This window comes from Neodiprion pinetum, chromosome 3 (assembly GCF_021155775.2).
Source record: "Neodiprion pinetum isolate iyNeoPine1 chromosome 3, iyNeoPine1.2, whole genome shotgun sequence".
NCBI lineage: Eukaryota > Metazoa > Arthropoda > Insecta > Hymenoptera > Diprionidae > Neodiprion > Neodiprion pinetum.
The window spans coordinates 35,471,848-35,496,734 of record NC_060234.1 but is presented as its reverse complement, the minus strand read 5'-3'; the positions used below and the strand labels follow the sequence as shown (position 1 = coordinate 35,496,734).

Below are 24,887 nucleotides of genomic sequence, written 5' to 3'. Positions count from 1 at the left end.
TCATTCAACTTCAAAGTGGATGGCACAATTCCGACGTGTATAATTGGAAATCGCGCAGATGGTCCGAGGCTGCAGAACGAACACGACTCAGACACTTGGACCGTGTGTGGAACATTTACACAGCTGCATGTAAACGCGATAATCAAGTGGCTTAAGTGACTTAACTGTGGCAAAGAGTAACCGCGATTCCGTATCAAAGCTGTAGTCATAGGTACGCGAACACGCGTACGCGGAGCGTTGCTTTGATACGGTATAATAACGGAAAGTAAACCAGATGTTGAGGCCCTTGAAGAGAGGAACAAGTCCGACTAATCACCGACAGAGAATAGAAAAACCCGTGCGTCTTACAATTAGTTTCGAGTAGATTATTTTCGAGTTTCTTTGATTTACCGCGCTATCGCGCAAGTACTTGGGTGTTATCATAATGTCGTACGCTTCGCGTTCAATACAGTTGAATCCTGTCACAATGTAACTGTGTCATGGAAAGAAACTTATCTCGGTTTGAGGTCAAGAATCATATGCTTCACGTATAAGATCGGGAGTAGAAATGAAATGAAAAAAGAAACGTGAACATTCTGAAAAGTCATCTATTTTTTGACATCATGCCAATTGCGCGAATCGCTGAAAGAATATTCCAAGAACGTGCGACGAAAGTTCATTTTTTCAATAAAAACTACGCTGCTGATGGTAGGTATCTTTTTTTCCAACATTGAGTTTGCTCTTTGCGTACGAATGAAATGCGAGAAGAAGAAGGTGGGACAAAGCGTGACGAAAACCCGTTGACCAATTTCCGGTTCCAAATTCTTCTTCGTTTCTCGAAGCTGCCCTGCGCTATCCAAAAGTAGTTCAGTAACCAAGAACGACGGCAGAGAGCGGTCAACGCATCTGGTTTCATCTCTGGACGAAGGAGCCGTTAGAGTTCTATTAAAAAAATACCGTACACACATAATACACTGGTACTGCAGGCATGCGCGTATTTATACCGCGCAAACAGTAACGGAAGAAAGCAATTTGTCAGTTTAACAATGCGTGTCGGAAATCCCGCAGACGAATAAATCGTTCGTTCGCAGTGGTGGAAATTATGTCCGTTTATTCGCGGACGGAATCTCGCCAGGAATTTCCAAAATCCATGGGGAGTAAACCACTCGCTGACCGGATTCGCGTCGATGACGGAAAAGAAAGAAGAAAAGAAAAAAAAAAATAGAAAAAAGAAAAAAAGAAAGAAAAAAAAAAAACGTGGCGAATAACGACATACCCGCGAAAATCGATGGTCATGAAAAATGCAGGCCTGTCCCGATACAGCGATTCCTATACCGCACAACACCGAGCAGAGTCATCGGAGGAGTCTAGCGACTGACCTCACATATGCTAATTGTCCCATTGCTATCTGCACGCGACGCCACCATTGGCGTATTATCCCGTAATCTCACTACTCGACTGGCCCTGAATCGAAAGCAGCTCGGATGGTTTGATAAAATGAGCGAGGATCCGACGAGAAGCCTTAATTAAAAACATCGCAACCTGAAACTTTCCGAAGGCTTTCGGAAAGATCCGTCAATTTTTTCGACAATTCCTGACGGACTGGATAGCAACGATCGGATCTGTGCTGGAGGGAGGATTCCTCCCCCCACCCCCTTCTTCCGTGCGATAACGACGAGCGTCGATGCATTTTTACGACACGCGAACGTGACGTCATCGGGCCAATATCAAGGACTCGGCAAAGCAGGGTTGACTCTTCACTCCCGATCACGTCTCGACGCAACGCGTCGACATTCGACGACCTTTGTCACGCCAGAGAACACCCGGAGCTTTAAGGAAGGAGGATATTTTCGAGGGCTTGACCGAGGGCTCTGATTAGAGGCTCGATAATATCCTGGTGAATTACAACGGTTGGCGATGAAGTACCGTGCGAAGGGGAAAACTGTCACGGAATCCGGTATAGTTTCTCCACTCTCGCCGAGTTATAACTGCCGGTGAATGATGCAGCGCAGAACCAACCCTCATCGTCGTTATCTTCACCTTTGGCGAGAGTTCGCCGCCTTCCACGTTCGCGAACCATCCGCAACGCGGTTCTGGTTTGCGCGCACGTCCCAGGTAACAGAGCGAGTGAGCGAGAGTGAATGAGGGAGTGAGTGAGTGAGTGAGTCCGACGCTTGGAAGGGATCGCTCCTGATATCCGAGGACACCTTAAATCTTTATGCAAAACTGCCCCAGTGGCCGAGAACGTCGCAGTAACGGGGCCAAAGTTGACCGATCGAGACGCTCCTGCTACCCTCGCAGTTTGATAGAAATTTTCTCGTTTCACCCTTGGAAGCGCTTTTTTTTTTCTTCAATTCGTTACTGTGGCGTTTCAGTGGTAAAAATTAATCTTCGTGTGATTTGTATCGATCGTTATTCAAGGATTATTGGGATCCACAGTCCGAATGAAAAGTTGCGAGAGGAGAAAGACTTTGTTATTCGCACTAACGATAGTGAAGGGACATGAAACAACATCCCAACAGATTTTTGATAGAAAAAAAACCTTCCAAACACGCCAGTCTCAAATTTTTGTTATCTTAGCTTGGGTTGTTCGAATTTGCTTGGATTCGCTTCTATTACATGGTGTTTCATTCGTCTTCACTAACGGCGTGAATTACATTGCTCGAGAATTCTTCTATTTAGTTAACTTTTGAATCAAACTGTGGGTCTCATTAATCTTTAATCGTAACGATTTGAATTGTCTCTTATAATTTGATAACGTTTGATCAAAGTATGGCACAAAACCTGGAAAACCAAAAATTATATCACACGTAAAACCTCGGTTGTAGAGGCGAAAAAGTATTGCAAATTTCCGCAAAATTACACACTGTAAAATTTTTCAATCGAGATAATAATATATTAATATTTTGTGGGCTTAATCGCTTGCGAATTGTTTGAGTCGACTCGATAAAATCTCGTATACTTTAAATACATGTATTTGCAATATATATACACATATCGTTTATTGTTTCGCGATATTGATGCAATCGCAAATTGGCATCAAAATTCGGGTATAAACAACTAAACCGTCGTCGGAGACCCGAGTCGAGGTTATCGACTCTGCGATCGTGAATCGAGAACCGGAATCTACTGCGCAACCCATTTTGCTTTGTTGCTCCGATATTAATCGAGTTTCGAGAAGATATACGCGTTACACAGATCTTATCCCCAATAGGTATGCAACACTTACACATTTTCACGCATTGTCAGTTGATGAATATTAGTATTCCTCCCGATGAGTTGCTGCGTTTCGCGACACGTTCATGCCTACACGCGTTAAATTCCGACGCGTTTCAAAGGCAGAATATCCGTTTTGCATTGCAATGCGTTTGGAAGTGTAGCAAAGGAAGACGGAACAGAGAAATAAAAAGAAGTAGACTCGTAAATCAACGATGAAGTGGAAATCGACAGTGCAATTTATTAATTACTAGCCTGGTTTTTTTTTTTTTTTTTTTTCATCTAAACAAATTGTAACAGTTGAAAATCTCTTTTTTCAAATCGTTCAACTGAAGTACCGATTGAGATAAAAATTGTACAACGTGCTCCAGGCGCCGTCAATTTTTCGAAGCCGGTATTATGGTAGTATTATAGATCGTACACAGATCCAGATTTGATCTTGTCGAGTGTCGTTATCGAATGATTGCCTGCGATTCCCCGCGATAACAGGAACGTGGCGTTTGTTCCCGTTTTGAGTTTACGGCTTCTGCAACAGCGGGATTTCAATCGTCGTCGACGCGTAATAATTAGTGCCACGACGAACTTGGACAGATCTGGGATTACAGTTTGTTCACTTTTCAAGCTGTGTCGAGAGGCCAAAGAGAAAGACTCGGACATGTACGACGCCACGGTTCATCCCGAGGAAAATCCAAGATCGTTTCGAGACCCGATTTCAGATATCGACAAAGGCAGCGAGCGCCGTTTGAGCGGTAAGTTAATTAACCCCAGATAAGGGTGTTCGATTGTATTTTGTAACAGAAGAAGTCACGTGGTATTGGGACAAATTTTGATACGGTCTTGGGCCAAAAGTAGAGATCCGTGTTTGAGCGTTTCATTGAGTGGGCATTTGTTGGTCTGAAAAAAAGTATTGAAAATTTGTAAAAAAAAAAAAAAAAAAAACTGCATTGTTCTGACAATTTTTCTAAATCATGTTGGTAATTTTTATTCAGATATCGCGTATTTTCAAATATTTTATAGAGATTTGTTGGCCCAGAAGTGTGTCAATTTTATTTCATTCTTTTTTTTTTTTTGTTGAGATCGATTTGTGATCCTGCGTAACTGCGCAACTTCTCGTCGTTAAAACAGCCCACTGATCGTTGATCAGTCCTTTGGAGTTCACTTCACGCCAGTGTAACGTTGGAACACATAGATCTTTACCAAGATTGCACGTTGAAGGATAAAAGTGCGGGAGTGACGTGTTGGGGAAGCAGGACAACCCGCGTTGTCTCGATTCTACATCTTTACAGCTGTCTGTGCAATTTCCTTCACACGCGTGTTATTTTTAATCGTTTAAAAAATGGACAAGTAAAACGCAGCACATCGTGACAACGTGTATGCGTGTCGAAGAGGGAAGGTCATGGTTTGCAATCCGTAGTTGTAAAGTACAAAGTGGATCTGTTGAATATAATATTTCGATACGGGCCGCTATAAAAGCTGAATGAAAATCATTTGGACACAGGCGACTGCATGGAATCCTGAAAAATATTCCTGCACTCTTTGTTTCGTAACGCTTGCAAACCTTCTTCGGAACCTTCGCGATGCATGTTACGATCATGGGGGCGGGGTTGAAGTTAGGAATTTGAAAAGTTCCGAAAGCGGCCAATTCCGAATTATTTGGTGGCGAAACTTGAAGTAAAGAAATCAAACTTTGAAGAAACAATAAAGTTTCAAATGGTCGGAAACACGACGGCTCAAAGTTCAGAAATGCGAGATTCCCAAAGTTCAAGTTACGATAGAGCAAAGTTCCTAAAAGTAAAGTTTTGATAGAGCGAAATTCCGATAAATAAAGTTCCGATAGAATAGAAATCGGAAAAACCGGAAATCAGAGTGACCAGGATTACGAACGTAAAAGTATCGAAAATTCAAAGCAAAGAAAGATCAAAGTGTCAAAATTTCGTCAAGCCAGAGATTCACAGAACTGAAGATCTTCGATCATTGGTGATTTCGATGTTTCAGATTTTAAAATTTTCTCATTTTCGCCATTTCGGAAATTTGAGCGGCGTGTTTTAGACCATTCGAAACTTTCATGGTTCGTGAGAGTTTGATTTCTTTACACTAAGTTTCATCGGGAAATAATTCGGAATTTGGCGCCTTTGAAACTTCTCAAATTTGGAATTTCAACCCCGCTCCTGGGCCATGAAAATAATATCGAGATTGTTCAGGCACCGACCGCGTTACGTTCAACAAGCTCGCAGTCTTCGTTTCGCTACGGCAACTTTAAATTGATCCGTCCTCTCGGTACATGCATATGGTATAATAACACACGATTGACAGTGGTTAAGTACCACAGATTAGTCAGAAGCGATGCAGTCAGAGAATTGAATGAAAGAGAGAAGGTATACGGTACAAGTAACGTGTGCAAGAACGGAGTTGTACGAAACGATTTTCAAATCCACCCACGTTGTCTAGTAAAGGTGCGAACAAAAAATTGCCACATGTACAGTCCGATGAAAACAATCTTCTCAACGACTGATACGCGTCTCTTTCAAATGTTACTCCGACAACGGGCATTGTCTCTTTTTGAGCAATCATTACAGCTGCTGTTATTATACGCTTACCAAAAACCACTAGAAAAGTCTTTCGCAGTTTTACACACTGATCGATTTTTATCATCCGTACTCAAATACGATCTACCGTGTAATTTGAGCGTTTCTTATTCCCGCGTGCAGCGACTATTCCATACATTACTTACGGCTAATTACTAGGTGTTCCCGCTGATTGTTGTATCCATTTACTGCACGTTACGACGAACGAAAATCACCTTCGTAATGATTGCATAAAACGCAATTACGCATGCACGAGTTCTCGGTAAAGGTATAGGATCATGGGTTTTTGTTTTAGAAATTTTTAGGGTTTTTTTTTATAGCATTTTATTGGAAAATTTTCAATTCTTACTCTCTATTTGTATAATGCTTGATCAATAATTATATTATTCATCCTGAACGTGCTCCAATCAGAACCGCGGTTGTTGTTTGAAGTATGAAGAAAATAAAAACTACATATTATTATGAACGTAGAGCGTGATTCCACGCAATGCATATTGTTGACTCAGAATCTAATTACACGGTCGCTGGAATCGCGACCGCATCGCAAGATAAAAAAAAGTAAAGTACGAACTAGATTTAAAAAAAAAAAAAAAGAAAACAAGCCACAACAATATCAGTATCTCGTTGATCTTCTGGTACCTGGAATAAATACGAACAAGGTGTTACGTAAAGTATAATTATGGTTAAATTAACAGTTTTTACCGCAGGTTATATCTGTTCAACTTATTAACGCGGTCGTTGAATTAGTGACTGAACTAAAAATTAACGACCTGACGTCGAATGACTGAGATAAATTCAAGTTTGCCGTATACAAAAGAGGGGATCGTCTGTATAAACCGGTGGGTGGAACGTTTGCACTGTTAAAATTTGTAATTCAAATCTCCCACAAAACGTAAAATCACGAACGTTTTTTTAACGAGTTGATTTAGCATCGTCGCTTTAGATTTCCACTCGGCTAAAATCAATGACAGTTATACACAGGTACATACGCCCTACATACCTACATATGTATTATATGCATAGATGATACACAAGCGACGACTGCTTGTCCGACTTGTGGATGAGGGGAGAAAAAATGAGCCTAGAAAAACACCGGGTTCCTGTTATAACTGACAATGAACTTGAAAAGAGACGTAATAGCATTGTTGCAACGAAACTATAATTATAATTACGTGGGAACGAAACGAGAGTTAATTTCGAAGGGAATGATACGTGCATGTGAGTCCTCGAGAAATTTTTACCTTTCCTTTTTTAACACATCTTTGCAATCCCGATACGTTCACCGATATTTTTTTCCTTCTCGTTTACTGTTTAGCGTAAGAAACATCGTCTGTGTGTGAAAATAGTACGTTACGTTTATTTTTTTTCCGAATTACATATTTTTAAGCGGGATCAGAGGATGTGAGGTGAAGGATTTGAGACGGAAGTCAGGCTGATTCGTATCTGGCAGGGCGATAAGACTTGTTGTTTTATACATGGAATTATGAGAAATAAATTTGTTGCATGAGTTTACTCACCGTGAATGCGAATAGCGACTGGCCGCTCGGACATGCAGGTAACTGAACGGCGTGGCAAAAGGCTCGACAGGTGCTGCCTCGCGCCAAATAATTGCAAAGCATGCTGGACTATCGAATATTCCCCCCCTTAGATTAACTTCCATTTGCGCCTGAAAGTGGGAAATTAATTAAATTATCCTGTAGGAAATGATCGGCGAATATGATATGCCGAAAAACATGTATCGAGCGGATTTCGAAGACTGGTAACTGTAGTCGAATTCACTGTTTTTGTTTTTTTTCGGAGGGGAATGAGCAGTCAATTTTTAGGCTTCGTCAGGTCGAGGAAAATTTTGAAAGTGTTGTCACGATCGACTACCAAAAGCAACAAACCGATTTAGAGAAGCCGTAAATAAGTGTTTGGATTATTTTTAGTTTTTTGAAAAAAATAAACACACGGCAAAGGAATTGACAGTCAAAATAATAAAATACAAAACACCAACGAATGGCGTAAAAATAAGCAAAAACCGTTCGGTACGTTTCCAATAAATTTTGGATCGGGAAGAACTTGCCGTGAGATTGGGCGATTAGCTTTCGTAACATCGCGTAAAAGGTTAGACTAAAACAGCGTGTCTACGTAAACTGACCGAAAGTGGCAATTAAAAATGTTTGATCGAAGCTGAATACTCGTATTTACCTGCCTGTATTTCAAGGTATCTCATCGCGAACTTCAGCTCTTCATTTTTTATTCAACGTGAATTGGAATGAATATTTTCACGCACATGCTACGTAACGAGCATCTCGTCTAATAAGAAACGTGACTGAATAAAGCAAACGGCCGGTAGATTTTCTCAAGAATTAATCCCGACCCACATACCGGAATTGCATGGTAATTATTATTATACATTAGATAAGGAAATGAAAGTGTAATAAAAATTCTGCGCTAGAATTATTTCCATACAAGCTTGTAGAATTACCGAAGGATACGAAGCTCGAGTCGACGTGCAGCAGCATCGCTTTTCGCACGGACGACGACTAATGGACAAATTTGCCGTGGTTATCAACGCGGTGAAATAACCACTAAAATTAACAGCAAACAAAACATTCTCGAGCTGTATAACACACAAGCGGATTATCGCGGGAGAATTTGTTTACAGGTTTGTTAATATACGAGAATGACACGTGTAGCTTTATAAGCCTTTGTAATTTGTATACGGTAATCATTGATTCAAATTAGACAAGTTGTACAGTAATTCATACGAGAGAAGAACATGTCTGACCTTTTCTCACTGCGTTACATGATGACGGAAATTATGAAAATATTTATAGACGATCGGATGTTTACTCGTATGTAAATTTTCTATTCGTTAACAAAGTAGGTATAAATCCTGTTTTACAGTAACCTTCGGCAAATTATTCGAAAAGAGCTTCTTCACTTTCATTTCATTAAAATGTCACCATTTTTCCGTTAAATGACGCGGTGGTGATTTGAGTTTTACACCCGACAACCATTCTCGTGAGTTTTTCCGATTTGTACTTTCACCACTTGTCAAAGTCTATTCATAATGGCTCCCATCAGCAGTTTGGTTATGCCCAACACGATTATCGGAATATATAAAAATGATAATTTGCCTAACGCGTAGTCAAAAAAACTCATCATTCGATAGTATTTTATCATGCTGTATTAAAAGGCGACCACCGGTATACGCAATATCAGTGATAAACATTTTGTTTATAGCCTGCTCGTTCCTTAAAGAGTTTTCAAGAATAATTGCTATTAGGAATAGTATCGAAAACAATCGACGGTCCATTTTCTTATCTTATAACAATTCGATACGCAGAATTTTTCGGATTCAACTAATAATTAAGGATGTTGTTTGCTCAAATATCGATACTTCCCTTGTTAGTTTTACTACGAGACAATCGTACATTCATGATTTATCAAATTGTTATCTTAGTAAGGTACGTGAATATAATCTAATAATCTAATCTTTGGAAATATAAACGTTGAAAATACTAGAATTCTAATTTAAATAAAAGCTTAAATGTCGATGCTCTATTTTAAACCGCTTCAAAAAGATTGAAAACCTTCTAGATTCGTTCCATTTCTCTCTATATTGGCTGATTTTATTCAGAAGACTATATTTTCTACAAAGTTACTGAACAGATTGTTCTTTTTTTCAGTTAAAGTCGATTCAGCATTGCCATCTGTTGATCATAATCAAAATCGCTTCATCATTGTAAAGTTAAATGCTTAACGATGCCAATATGATAAAAATAAGATTGCCAATGAATTAAATATTTGAAAATAGTCTTTTTAGTAAAATGATCCATTGCAGAGTGAGATTGAACAAATCAACCAGGTTTTCAACGATTCTGTAATCATTTGAAACTAAGTATCTACACCTAAACTTTTGTTTATAATTCCTTAGTGGTGTCTCGTTTCTTTCTCTCTTAAATCCATCGAGATTTTCGTAGCTCGCGAATAAGAATATAATTTGACAAATATAATGGACGCACGACTCCCTCGTAATAAAATTGAATGAATGGCATCGGTTTTTAGCCAACTAACTACATTGAGAAGTTTCCAGGCTGCTGAAATTTTTTGTTCTCCTTAAATTGAAGAAAAAAAGTGGATTTGGGCTGACCATGATCCAGCCTGTGAACTTTTCGTCTTCATACTCGTTACAAGCTGGAATAGTAATAATATGCATAATAATAATACTAATTTCATCATTTCATTCGAACTTTGGAAGTTCAGTGTCAAATTCGTGATCAGCAACCGAAAAAATCTTCAAGTACCGATTTTCATTGAAATGCAAATGTCTTCAATTTTTTACCGGCATGTTGAATGCGCGAATTTTAAATTCTGGAAATCTGAGCTTAGATTCGTGATCAGCAATCCAAAAAACCATATGGTACGAATTTTTATTCGAATCCGTTCATCCATTCGCACGACATCGACATTTCTATTTTATTTCTTGTAATTCTGTTATTCAAATAATTCGGAAAGTACTAAACCGGTCAAAGGTAAGGTCTAAAAAAATCGCTTCCAAGTTTGTAAAAGACGCGTCGACTGGGAGAAAAATCATAAAAATCCGATGGCTCGATCTCGAGATATCGTCGAACAAAAGAATTGATCACACGCGTACACGCATACATACACACACGGGCGTCCATCTGAAAATAATTGGAGGTGATTCTCTAGGCCTTGAAACGTCGAGATCTGGTGAAAATTCAACTTTTCACTCTCGGGGTGGTCACAATAAATTCCTATTTTCTCTGAAAACACGGGAAAGGGAAATTAAAAATGCGACGGACTTGAAAGAAGCGCGTATGGAAATTACGCTCGCGTCTCGCTCGCCTAACACTCTAGAAACCGTGTAGTTTACATGCAACTCCGAACTTGACCATTACCATTCCACAGGCTGCAGTGGACCTTGACTTTGATCGCATACGCCTTGCGTGATACACCTAATACACGCGTGTAACAAAGTAACGATTTTCTATGTATGCACGCACCTCAACACTTCCGCAGGATCCCACCTTCCGTTTACGTAATAATCCGCGTACCTACGCAAGGTGCGCTATATCACGGGCGTTTCTTGTCTCCATCCGATCGTCACGCTCGGCTGGCTTCGAACCTGTAATAATCTACATGCTAGCCGCCACTGAATCGTGTCGACTCAACTACAGATCCATTGGAGACTAGTCGAGAACGTGCTCGATGCGTCGTCGCGTGAAATTTATCTATTCGATCATGCGAAAGCAGGAAGTTAGAAATGCCTCGATCCGATTAGTTGCAGCTATTTTTATTCCAAAGCCAAGTTTGAAACCAACGGACAATCGAACGGGCATCGGATTTCTCAAATCAAATATCGTCGACTCGAGATTGGGGAGCTTTTTAAAAATATTATCTTGATCGCGAATGAATCTAATTGTCGACACGTTACCAAAAACAGACCTACTTTTAGAGCGAATTAAGCCTACGACATGGGTCACTTTCCGTATGACGCTATCAATTTCCTGTTTCCTGACAATCCTGATACCGAATACTGTTCAAACGTTATTAATGTTACACTACAGGCTGATCGCAGAGCGATAATATTCGCCGATGTGACTTGCGCGATTCGCTGCAATAGTAGGGGTTGTAAAATGTAAAGGTCGGCGTTCTATGTCAGGATATACATGACATAATTACGATATCACGAGCAGGGCAAGCTAATTTTTCGTACTTTCCGAGGGGGAGATGACGGGTAAAAGAAGGTGTGTAATTTACGACCCCACCCCACGTGGCAACCTTGACCCAGAAAAAAAAAGAGGCCGCTCCACTCTTTCGGCCACCGGTGAAAAACAACACCGATCAAACCGACCAAAAATTTCTCATCATTTAGGTCAATATATACGAGAAGCGTGACCTCAAACTCGCTCGTTATTATCTGGCTTGGAATTTACACGATTCCTCTTCTGGCACGAGATCACGGTTAAGGGGTGCCGGCCAAACCCCGTCCCTGAGGGAGCCAAGGAAATAAAAAACCCTTGGCCCAACCCTGGCTCGCCTTATCCCTCACGGAAATGACGAGCATGATTAAAAGTGAGCTTGGTTGAAAATACTTTTCTAACGTCCGTACGAACAGACGATACAATTGTGTTGGAAAAAAACGAAAAATTCTTTCAAATTTAATATTCTCTTAATTCCGATACCGATGATCGCACAGTTTGCGAATTTTTACGGAGATATTTGAGCAGTCTGTGTAGATCGGGATAACTGATCTCGTTACACGTTAATTCATAATCGATTGGAATGAAATTCAAACTCGAAACTGTAATGCACAAATACCGATCTGGCATTCCAGAAAATACGACCGAGCAATCAGTGCCAAACATTTCTCGGGTGGGATGCGTAGTGAAGTGTGCATGTATAAATGAATTTCGAAAAGGTGCTAATTTCGAGAAACGAGAAATTATCGACGATTACGAAAATGATCGGCAACAGTGTTACAAGGATCCAAAAATAATAATCCTGCTTAGAGAAGAGCGTGTCCGTCACGCCGTATTTTGTCGATGCTGTTTTCTTTCTTTGTTCATTTATTTATTTATTTATTTGTTTATTCTTCTTATACAATGACAATGCTAGTTCTACACGGTGACCGTAAGTGGAGACCACTCGGACTCTTCCTGTATGCTTGCAAAAACTGCGCAGATCGACGACGTAGACGCGAATATATCCGAATGCACACAGACACTAATATGCACCAGCTAAAAGTTGCGAAGCGACGTTATTGCTTGAATGTCTGATTTTGTGCCGTAAAAAAGCTTGTTTACGTAATTGCTTTGGGATGGTTGTAATTACATCCGATGTCTAGCCAAGAACGTTCTGGGGAATCACGGAGTTTAGGTACCGTGCCTGGCGCATGTATAATGGTCGTCTTTTCCCGAAGCATTATTCTACGCAGTGAGTCACGAATCGGTCGAATTAAATCGCGTGTAAATGAGTTTCGTATCGATGATTCCGCGGGCTCGGAAAAACTCCTTCCACCAGATATCACTGATTTTTTTATTCTGATCTTTGAACCCTCGCGATACTAATTATTATGGGATTACAGGTATTCAGGTTCGAATAAGATTCGACCGTGATTAAAATCAACGATAAATATAGTAGATCGATGTGATTGATCGTTGATACGAAATTCTCGTCGGTGGATTGACAGATCGAAGTTTTGTCGAGTGGTGGGAGAAATGCAGGTACGTAATTAGTACTTGAAAAGTTCGGCATAGAAAATGCGGATAGAAAACTAAAGGATCCAGTGAAAGTTGGTAGAATACCTACATTCGAGAACCAGATGTCTGGTTGTAAATTATCTCTGAAAGAGATTTTGCGACGCCAAGAGGATTAAACGATCGGGAAGCGACGAAGTCAGGAGTACAAAGAGTTAATCGAGAATTACGTGGCACGGTGAATTCAAGAACCGTGACTAATTATTGCCTGTCGCGGTTATCAGTGCCCGCATCATGCGAACATCATTTTCATACAACCGCCCTGCTGCTGGTGTATAAATATAGCCAATCGCATTATCCTGGACACTTTGATCAGCGGCCAAGGCCAAGTCAGCAGCTGTTGCTATCTGCGTTGAAAAATTTAGGAGTCAAACATCGAGTCGAGATGTTGTCAGGGGGATCAACTCGATTTAATTTGTTAGCGTGTGAGTCCGGTGACCGTTTCCTATTCGAGCAGGGAACTCGTAGGTATACATTTGCTCGCGGTAACTCGCAAACAATTACCGCCAGTTTCCTAGGCTTAAGTTTACCAATTTACGTTCGTTATGCGACACGTTAATACGGCAAACAGCTTGTTGACTGCATATAGAGCCGAGAAGTTGACCACCGACAAACACGCGGCGTTTAACACGATCGTTCGGAAACGTCTGGATGTAGGTAAGTAACATACCTACACGAGTACGCGATACGAACTACCTACACGAAAATCGTCATCGGACCGTTGCGCTGCCATGCACAGTGGTAGAAACGATGAGCTGTAATCGAAGCAAGAAACTGTTTTCTTCGGATCTCAAATTATTGTCCATTATTCGCAATGGCGATCGATACGGAGCTAAAAATAATCGGACACGACTCGATTGAATCGGTAAAAATTAGTGGGATGATCGATTGTTTCGCATTGTTTTTTTTTTTTTTTTTTGGAACGGTGCATTTGAAACAAAAATTTCGTAAATTTCAGTACGTAGTCTTAGTAGCGGAAAAGTTTTTGAATAATTAACAGTTTCATTCAAAGTATTTTTCAACATCAGATGAAGATAATCACTTATCTTTCACTCGTTATATCAAATAGGTACTTACGATTGAATTGATACTTGATTCACAAAAATTGATATTGTATTGCGTCGTTCGTGGGAGTAAAAAACAAAAACCGATCGCGAGGAAAAATAATCGAGTTTGAAAATTCGTTGATTATACTCGGTTAATCGGGAAAAAATAATCGATCATTTTTGGTCATTCCTAATTCACAACTTCGCGTCATCACTTCGGTCGTTCGATTGGATCTAAGATTCTTCTGCGTTTATTTCACTTCTCGCTTGCGAGTCGATCGGAAGGAAATTTTCCAGGGGAATCGATGATCAGGAATGGATTGGTTCGTGGCAAGTATCCAAGAATGTGCAGATGTAATAAAAAAAAACCGTGACTCGTAAGCAAAACAATCGCGTTTGATCGCACCGAGAAGTCGAGCATCCGCATCGTAAATCGGAGATTGTTAAAACGCCGCAGTGCGATAATTTTTGCAAACTGTATTGAAGTAAACGCACTTGCCAGATTATCCGTCCGCCGTGTATAATGGGTCGCTGCAGGAATCAAAGAGAGCGGTAAACGAACCAGGTGGAAAATTTTTTGAACCACCTTCAAGCGATGCGAAAAATGTTTGCGAGTTCTATTGTCGGAAATTGTTACCTTCGTCTGAATCGTTTCTTGCTAAAGTTGGAATTACAACAAATCCGCGACGCAGTACCGAGTTATAATTCGATCGTCCCAGATGTATATTGAAGAACAACAATATGGAAAAAGCACCGTAATTATAGACTCAACTGCGCAGCTCTTCAATAATTAATTTTCCAAGTAGTCAGGTATTCGAGTCGTTCTGCAGGCTTTACATTTATTATACTTATAACACACAACTGCACACACCGTGTCAGGCATATCTAATTGTGTAAGTCGATCACCGCGAGGCGAAGCTTGAATCATTCCCGTGATGGTTTTCCACTCAATTAACAAAATGGCAGCACGCATTAACGAGAGTATCGCGTTCATGTTATTTCTTGTAAAAACTGAGAAGTTTTAAAAACCGCAATATATACATTTTTAACCATCCTTCGCGACGTCGGTTCGTTTGAAAGAAAATTTTTTTAGCATGCAGCAATTATGTCGAGCATAAAACAAGTCTTTGAACTCTTCCGTGACCCATTCGCACGGTATAATTCTAAAACGTGTAATTCAAGTTAGATTAGAATCCACAAAAAACAATACATTAGCCGAAATTTTTCGAGATTCTAGTCCGCGGACGGACGTAATGCCAATCTACCGCTTTCACGCGTCTATTACATTATATATGTGTATATATATATATATATATATATATATATATATATGTTCTGACCGTGACTCAATCGAGTAATTTAAACTTCATTCAAATGACTTTCTAAGATAGTGTAAAATACATTAATTAGAGCGACGAAACTGGATCTCTTTATACTTGTACCAGATTTCCCAATTTTTAGTACAAACTAAGTGAAATTAGACGACAAAAAAAAAAAAAAAAAAAAGAATCGATCCAATTTACGACAACGATCCCGCACACACGTATGATCGTGTATAATATCCGCGTAAATATTGCCACAAAACGCGCCGCCGCGCCTGTGCAAAGCGTCGGATAAAAATATCACGTAACTCATTAATTAATTAATTGATTAATTATTACCGAGCGAACAAGCGGCGGCTGTACTGACTCGCGATTATTCGATGCCTACCTGCCAACGCGGTGCGTGTGCTGAATTAATCTCGCATCTGCGGCACGTTTCGTTTCCTTTATTGGGAATTTTTCTAATCAACCAACATCTGAACGCCGAGGCTAGCAATATGTAAGCGCGATACGCAGCGCATTGTGCTCAGGCATAATATTAGTAATAATTTATCGAGCGTCGTGTCTGCGCGATGTGCCTTTTCACGTAATATTTGTTTACATAACACGCACACCTCCGCACCGGGGCAACCTTAACCTTATGCCTGAGTTATGCCTGCATCGACATCCTTCACTTACACATTTGCACAGCCGATGATGAGAGACGGCTAACACGGATAACGCGAGTTCGTCTCGTTGCTCGCCTTCTGCGAACGGGTAATACGAAAGGCAAGTGTTATTCTAATTGCTGATTAGCTACGCGACGCGAAGGAGACTCGCATCCTTACGCCTCTCGCAATTAGACGACCGACGGTAATTTCGATTAAGGCTTCTCGAGATCGCGGACGAGGTCCTGATCTCGGTTAATGCACGGAGATAATTGATTGGTCGAAAAACTAAGCTTCCCGTTGATATTATTACGAGATAGCCGTGGATTGGTATCTTTTTAATAGAAAAATAGAAAATACTGATGTTATCAGCGAAAGCCTTGTACATCGATATTTCTTTTCAAATATGTTAAAAATTCGCTTACGATCTCACTCATGCTTGAAACTCCAATAGTGATTTTTGTAAATTTAAAATTCAAAGAAACCTGCATGCATTTTTCTGTCCCGACCTGCGGCTCTCGGCTTCTTGGGATAAGATAAACTACCCTCCTTTGTCAAGGGTGCGGAAAGTTTTGCGAACAGCGGAATTGCGAACACCGCTTTTGACTTACCGAAAGTCTTTCGAGTCGAGAAGACTTATAGATTTTGGTTTGGAATTTTCCGTTTCTGGGATATCGGAGGAAATGGTGGAAAGAATTTAGCCCGGCATTTCCGGCAAGCGTATTATTGGGATGAATTGAGGATTAACCGACTCTTTCAAATTATTGACATCGTCGAATTCAAAGCGGTGTTTTTTTTTTCAATCATTCCTTTGTCAATTTTAACACAAGATCGACAAATATTTTATTAGTACCAATGAAAGATCATTTTTTTTTAAATTTATGTATAAAAAAATGGTTTTCGTCGGCGCAAGTTTTACTGGGACAGTCAGATATTTTGATAATTTTAAAAAACTCCGTCAACGCGCACGCGCTTCACGAGAAATAGTCACAATCAACGTCGATCATTCTACGTTCGTTACACAGGCAGTGAATTGAGAATAACAGTCTCGTTGCGGATTGAATTTATCACAGAAATTTTTATTCAATTAAAAATGGGAGATGCCAGTGTAGTAAAATTATTGCGTGAGCTGCAACTGTCGTCGCTGATTGGGTCTTTTGGAGGTGAGCAAAAAACATAATCGACTATTTATCGATTCTCGTGATACTTGACGTATAAGTACGTGATCAATGCCTTTATAGTTTCACCACTTGAATTAATCGAATTCTTAGCAAGTTGTGAAGTATTGAGTTTGTTTAAGTGTACTGTAACTCTCAATACAGAGAAACCTAAATTAATCAGAGGGGTGATTCTACTTTTTTCGTCGTCAAAGGAAAAAACAGAGTAATTCAATTGTTTTGCGAAATCCTTTCCTTCGGCTTCGAAAAATAGATTTCATGAAATCATTTCGATATATTTGTTGCTTGGACTCAATCAGTCGATACGAAATATTCGTTTACTGTATATCTAGAAAATTGTGTCGTTGATTGAATACAAATTTTCATTTTTGATTAAACAATAATTTTGTCTCGGTTTTATAAAAGCGAGTTTTTTTATACAGACAACATTCGATTGAATTACATCGAATGTCGGAGTCACGTATAATGATGTTACGAGTGTTTCATCGCCGGAAGTAGCCCAAATGACGTTTGTCAAACCTGACAATTGACAGATGATAATTTACAACGTGTCAACGTGGCCTTGTCCGATTGTTCCGTCCATCACATAACTGATTACATCGTCAGTGAATAACCGAATCTTTAATCTTTAAAAAACTTTAATTTTGGTAGAAAAAAACATTCCTGCACCGTCCGATCCGGGGTTTGTAATTTAATGGGAAGTCGCCGCTCATTGGACATTTCTAATTATGGCAGCCAATAAACATCTATGAGCTACACGCTTCACTTCGCTTGCACGTGAATCTAATGAATTTCCTAGGATAAGGCACAGGTTGTTCGATCCAAATTTTCCTCATCACAAACAACAAGTAAATATCGTCTCTTCCAGGAGACATTATTATTCGAGTCGAGTGGATACATTGCGATCCCCAATGCCTTGATTACTCGAACAGTTTTCGATGAAAAATAATAATAACAATAACGACAGTAACAATTTTCAACAAAAAACCAACGCACTTGTCCCAAAAAATTGATTGGATCCGAGCGCATCGTAAATTCGAAGCAAAGGAATTATGTACTCGTCGATTTAACGAAAAAAAGTGAAATCGGGATAAGAATGATCGCAACGATTCGAAGGGTAAGAATAACTCCGATTCTCGTATTTCTCCGAGAAACTTGTCCCGCAATGTTTTCTCCCCCCATAATAATCCAGCCCTTACGCCTCGGCCGTTATTAATCGGCGCGTATGTAAAACGACGCGAATAAATCATATTACGACGAAGGCCGAAAAGCAGCGTAGACGGAATTCGGTCCATGCCCAACTCGAGTGGCATAATCGCGTGTGACGGGGACGGATGGCGATATTCGCGTAATAAGACACAACCGTGCACCATCAACGATTAATTTCGCGTGTGCGTGTAATATGGCTGCCTGCAGGGCAAGGTCGTCGGTTTGATCAATTACGGGCGTGTGTGTGCGAGGGTGATATAACAAAGGTGTATCGTATTATCATCGTAAGCGTCGCGTGTCTATTTGCCGGGCCGATGCTTCTTCACGTGCCTCTGCTGCAGAGGTAAGCCACGTCGTGTACACAGCCGATGTTTGTATGGACCTTATACTCACATGCCTGGAACGTAAAACGGTGTTACAACGCGTAACGTGGCTCGATTTACAGTAGAGACGAAGGTATTCTAGGTTGTTTGCAGAAGCTGCCGCTGCTCCGTGTCCTAATTAAAATGGTTAATTACTGCCTCGAGACGCGCACACAAACGCACATATATATGTATATGTATATATATATATATATATATATATGCGTGTATACTCAGCGGTGCAACTGTAACGAGAATCTTGTGCACGACTCCGAGAGGTATTATACCTGTGTATATTATACGCTCTGCGGTATACGGGTTGTTGCGAAAATTTTTTAGGTACCGTTTAGTTTTCTGCACATCTGAATCAACGTTGTTACTTGTGCACCTATAACTAGTAATTTGAAACGACGGAGTCACATTTTGTGGAAAATTTTCAGTTCCTTCGTTTGCGCGTACACGTCTGAATGTTAAATCCATAATGGGATTTAGTGTTTTTGAAATATGTTGTTCATACATGTCATTCATAGGTTGTTTGTTTTTTGTTTTTTTATAATTCTATTTCTTTTGTCACGTTTTTTGGTGGAGGGAAAAATTTCGTTTGTCTGCGAATTAAGAGAACTGACAACATGACAGCGAATCTTCGTATATAATATGTAATGGGTATATTATTTGTGAAAAATTTGTGACGCGCCGAGTTTGCGGGTATCTCTTTTTTAATGCTCGGTGGAATAAATTTTGAGAGAAATTTGAACAAGATCGTAACGAGTCGTAAAGTATAACCGTCCGAGATGTACGGTAATCACAAAAAGAATATTAACAATATTGCCGGGAACTGTGAACGTGTTGTACTTATTACGTAATGAAAAGTATGTGACGTGTATACATAGGTGCGTATACCTATTTGCAAAAAATTTGCCCATAAAATACCATAATAACCGATTACAAAGCTATGTATGACGCATGGTTTATATGATATAAATATAGAGCGTTATTCGAGGCGTGTTTTGCATTACGATACCGTGAGCGTTCAACTTGATAACTATTAATGCGCTCGAAAGTACGTTTCAGATACATATATACGACAATTTGTTAAGAACTATGCAAAATACGCGACGACACGCTTGTCGTAAGAATTCGAAACGCGAATCGTTGATCGTTGATGCGAAACGCTTCTCATTCCAGTGTCCGTACCTGTTGGTCATCATCCGCGGAATAATTACGAGCTCTGATATAATCTTTAAACAACAATTTCTTTCATCGTCTATAAACGTGAGACTCACCGCGTGCGATCGTGAATTATATGCAGGTAATATAAATATCTCACATAACGTACTTTGTTATACCGGACGTTTGCGAAGTATGTGTCGCTGATACGTTATAGATAGAAGAAAACAATATGGGATCATCAGTTTTTTTTAAATTCAATGCGTCACTCGGTGCTACGTCACGTACTGCACGGTGATTTTTTAATTTTTAATTTTTTTTTTTCTCCACCTACTCTACAGGCATCCTATAGTAATTTTGGTGAAAAATATTCTTCAAAATTCTATTTTAGGATGGTGAAAATAGCGTCACCTTTTACTGGAATTTCGAAGAAGTTCTTTTCTTGATCTGACACGGTGCTATAGGTGAGATATTTTTCTTACTTTTAATATATATTATGATAATGACCAGCAGACAGAAAACACAATTTGGAAGAGTCGTAAAACATTCCTCTACAATTTGTGAAATGTTGTAGTAACAATCATCATCATCATCGAAACTTCCAGGCACCAGTTAGTTACACGAATGTTTTGCTTTCCTTTGAGAGAATAATATACCCGACCGAGTGATGGAAATCCTGAAAATTTTGCAAGGCATTCAATTCTGGAAAATTACCGACTCGCATTTAGTCTCGTTGGAAAAAATTTTCGCTGAACAAAATTGACCGCATTGGCAATGTTGGGCCGGGGTCGAAATTCTGGATTTAAAAAGTTCTGAAAGCGCCAAATTCCGAAAGAATAAAATGCCGAAACGGCGTAACTCCGACGAGTCGAAGTTCCGAAAGTTCAAAAATGAGAAAATTTAAAAATCTGAAACATCGAAATCCCGAACGATCCAAGATATCTAGTTCTGTGAATTTCTGGCTTGGTGAAATTTCATTACTTGAATTTTTATTTGTTTTGGATTTTCGATATTTTTACGTTCGGAATCCTGGTCGTTCTGCTTTTCGGTTAGTCTGATTTTTTACACCCACTCGTCGAGTAAACTCCGCTGTGTGAGTATATTTTAACTTTCGGAACTTTGCTCTATCGTAACTTGAATTTTCGGAAACTCGCATTTCGGAACATCGATTCGTCGGGTTTCCGACCATTCGAAACTTTGCAGTTTCTTCAAAGTTTTTATACCTTTACTTCCAAGTTTCGCTCCCAAATAATCCGTAATCAACCGCCTTCGGAATTTTTCAAATTCGGAACTTCAACCCCGGCCGAAAATGTTCTCCGCGTCGCGGATCGTCCGTATCGCTTCGCAAATAATTCCAGCGCGGTATCCAGCTTGCAACGAATCGCGGTCCCCGAGACTCGAGGTGTGGCGAACGAGGCGATTCGCGGTCGATTCGCTCCTTCGCAGATCGTTTCGATCAGGGACAAAGAAAAGTCACTTTCCACGACGGTAGATGCTCGAGGATGAATCGGCGAGTCCTCCTCGGGCGGCCGGCTCGGTTCGAGCCAGATCAAAATAGTAGTTAAATAGTTACAATTCCCAGTTGTCGATGTGGTGGGGAAGCCGGAGGGTTTCACGGTGGGGGGAACAACGTTGTATATCAAGGCGAAACCTTCGCCGGGCTCACTCCATACTCATATACCAGTAAAATCGAAACGCGGTGCAGTTTGCTCTCTCTCTCTCCCTCGCCTCATCTTCCTCTCTCTCTTCGTCGGACAGCTTCTGCCCCGTACCACCACGGCTGAAAAAATTTTCCGAAAATTCAAATTCCATTAGCCGAACGGATTTGACTAATCGCAGTTCGCCTACGACGCTCGAAACCGCCGGACGGCATTTCAGACGCGCTCCTTCGACTAGTCGATTCTACCGAAAATCGGGATACTTGCATCTGGACGAAAATCTCCAACGACAAGAATTTTACACGAATAGGACGTACCGTTGATATCTTCAAAATGAGCAAACCGGCCCAAGGTATGTTCGAATTTTATTTTCACCGTTATTTATCGCGTCGTTTTCAAACGGTTCAGTTCTCTTGGTTGTTAGACACTCTTCGCGATGTCCTCGCTCCTCGTTATCTAACTTTAAGTTAGCTTCGAGCTAAAACTGCAGCTGTTATTAAGCACGGATTTGTACAGAAGTCGGAAAATTGAAAGGTGATATTTCGACGTGTTTTTCCACACTAACAAGTACCAAATACACATTATCGAACACGTGCTGTCGGTTGCACTTAACACCTTTACCTGCGCGTTAAGAATTCTGTTATTATACCTGCGGTATATAGCCCAAGTTAATCTTCACTTCATTTTATCACTCGGGGTAAAATTTCAAAAATCGACCGCCTTGTTTTCTCATTCCATTCAATTTAACGAATGACTGATTTGTCAACCACTTGACATCACCAGAATCAAACGGCGTTGAGTCAAATTTCATACATCGCTATCGGTACGTGAAAGGGTTTAATGGAATTTTTTTTTTTTTCCTCTCGAATATTATAAACGCAATACAGCTAATTGCCAGTTTCACATACCGAAAATCGGTGGGGAAATGGAGATAATAAATTCCGATTAACAAAAATGCTTCGGGGACAGAGACAATAACGTTATTCGAGCGTGTTTTATATCTGCACGAACCATCGAAACAGAATTCAAAGCCATTTAACTCCTCGCGTATAAATTCCTGAGTGTATAGATCAAAACATGCAATGTTTTTAACATTTTCCCTGACAAACTTGTTTTCATTTTGCGTAAATTGGAAAATATATCATCGACATTTTCCCTCCGACTGCTGACCTATGTTTTGTCAAATAATCCCAAAGCAATTGAAACAGGTTCTCAATAATTGTCATTAAACACGAATTTACGACACTGTACCAAAATGTCCAATGGATTAATTTACCCCGCATGAATGTCAACTCGAAATCAGGTTTGACTCGACAAGTTTATCTGTATATATCCAGTGAATAATGCAAAAGTGTGCGGTGTTCGTCGTTGTTGATGTCAGCGATCTCATTCCAAAAAATAAGGTTCAAGTTTTTGCCGGGAAGCGACGTCGATGTACCTAAACTTAAATCGAAAAGTGCGAAAGTGCGATTGAAAACACTCGTCTGCGTTTCGCGTGACGCGCTATTGCTGTAGTTGAAAATTGTTATTTACATCTTGCAAAAATTACCCTCGACCAGATCTCACTGTTGCCGAAATCTTTACAATCACTTGCTATGCTCATTTCATAGAATTGTATATTTCTTTTCCTACGTTATTCGCTCTTCTGATTCGATCCGAAAAGATTTTACCCCGACAATTTTCTTCAAATACAACTTCGACAAGGTGTAAAATGAAAACAAAACGTCGTAGTATTGCGGAAGAAAAAACAAAAAAAAAAAAAACTAACTCAGGAATCTCAGGTCGTCTTGTTATTTTTTTATTTGCATGTAATCGTATCATCAACCAGAGTGAAAACAAAAACGATTAAAACAAGGTTGAAAGCGGTGGAAGAAAAAACAAAACGCAATGTACAGCCGATGAATAACATGTTTATAATTTATATATTTATAGGGTGCGAGCATGTATTCCGATGTTTATTAAAATAGTTCATTTACCTCTTTCGGATCGTCATTCCCATTATAGTTACGGTTACTTTTTCCAATCACACTGCAATTGTCATTATTGCTATCATTATAATCATCATTACCTCGATCGGATCGTGACCAGTTGTTTTTTCCTTCGTTGCATTTCGTGCTAGAGAGACGCTGCGGAGGCTTTGCAGTTGAAATAACCGACAGGTACGTCAATGGTTCCGTCCATCAACTTGATTAAAAATATTCCTATGCAAAGGAACTTTGTACGCGACGCGCGAAACCGCAAGAAGTGTTTAAAAAGAAAGATGAAAAATAAAATAAAAAAACTTGGCCGAGCGCACAGTGAAATTATTGCAAAATCATAAGGCCGATAGCTCATTGTTGAACAAATTAATATTACAGGTACACCGTTATATGTTGGCGATATTTTGGAATTGTAATTATCTTACATATCTTGAGATTAATTTCTCAAGTTAAATGGATGTCGGTGATATAATTAAATTAATCTTCTCAGCTGTGACGGCGTCAGATTCAAATCGTTGCGAAATCGAGGCTGCAACAGCAACAGTGGCGCGTACGTTCTGAAAAAGAAATATATATGTATATTTTTTTTATTTGCGCAGGTCAGTCGCTTGCAAAAGGAATAAAGTCGTAGAGTTGAATGAATGTTAAAACGGCGAGGATATTGAGGTTGCGTAAAATCTGTCACAGCTCGACGGATCGTCAAAATCGAAATTAAACTGTTGTACGGTAACAGACCGTGTAATTCTATTATTTGCAGAAATCCATTTACCGTTAGAGGCAGATTGCACGGCTGGTCTTTGAGTAAAATTGTCCCAATTAACGTACAGCAGAGACGAGAATGCAGCCGCCTGTCAAAACGCGTGTGTAGGTACAAAAGTTGACAAGTTCGTACAGACGTCGAGATTAGAAATCAGCGCATTAGTGATAATAACGCAATTAGTCCCGATCAATACAATCAACAAATCCCGAGCCGCGAAGCATCGACGGTAGATTGTACCTGGAATCTCGCGTTGCGGGATATTCGTAACCTTGGGAATAGTTCACGATCATGTTCACGGTAAATCGTGTATCGCTGTATCGCTGCACGCAGCATTGGGATCCATAGATCGTCCGGAGGACGAATGATCGAGCGAGTCACGTGGATGAAGTTAGAAACGTTACGGTAACGATGCATGGCTGGGAAAAATCCTTACTCCGTACCTTTAGCGATGTCGAAAATTTAGTAAACCATGATGATGAAAATATACTCTTTTTTTTTGAAGAGCCAA

At 40.0% G+C, this 24,887-nt stretch overlaps 1 protein-coding gene and 1 long non-coding RNA gene across 6 annotated transcripts in view; one reads left to right on the top strand and one right to left on the bottom strand.

The window, feature by feature from the left end:
* Window positions 1-1,253: 1,253 nt before the first annotated feature.
* LOC124215277 (aquaporin homolog protein drip) overlaps window positions 1,254-24,887 on the top strand; it is a 39,782-nt gene continuing 16,148 nt past the window's right edge. Inside the window, exons 1-2 of one of the 2 annotated variants that reach the window (XM_046618458.2) lie at window positions 1,254-2,094; window positions 3,818-3,944. In XM_046618458.2, the coding sequence (XP_046474414.1) occupies window positions 1,978-2,094; window positions 3,818-3,944 (244 nt within the window). In that variant the 5' untranslated portion in view covers window positions 1,254-1,977. Of the gene's footprint in view, window positions 2,095-3,817; window positions 3,945-21,499; window positions 21,993-24,887 lie in introns of those variants that run through there. The other variant, XM_046618459.2, reaches the window with a different exon arrangement.
* Window positions 6,096-14,431, bottom strand: LOC124215279 (uncharacterized). 4 transcript variants are annotated; one of them, XR_006882320.2, is made up of 4 exons: window positions 10,438-10,656; window positions 9,849-9,965; window positions 7,298-7,446; window positions 6,096-7,110 (listed from the first exon to the last, which is right to left on the bottom strand). It is a non-coding gene; the product is annotated as an uncharacterized lncRNA (long non-coding RNA). The 4 variants fall into 4 exon arrangements; XR_006882321.2 differs by lacking the exon at window positions 10,438-10,656 and adding an exon at window positions 14,129-14,431 and having other exon boundaries at window positions 6,096-7,446; XR_011176657.1 differs by lacking the exon at window positions 10,438-10,656 and adding an exon at window positions 10,796-11,052 and having other exon boundaries at window positions 6,096-7,446.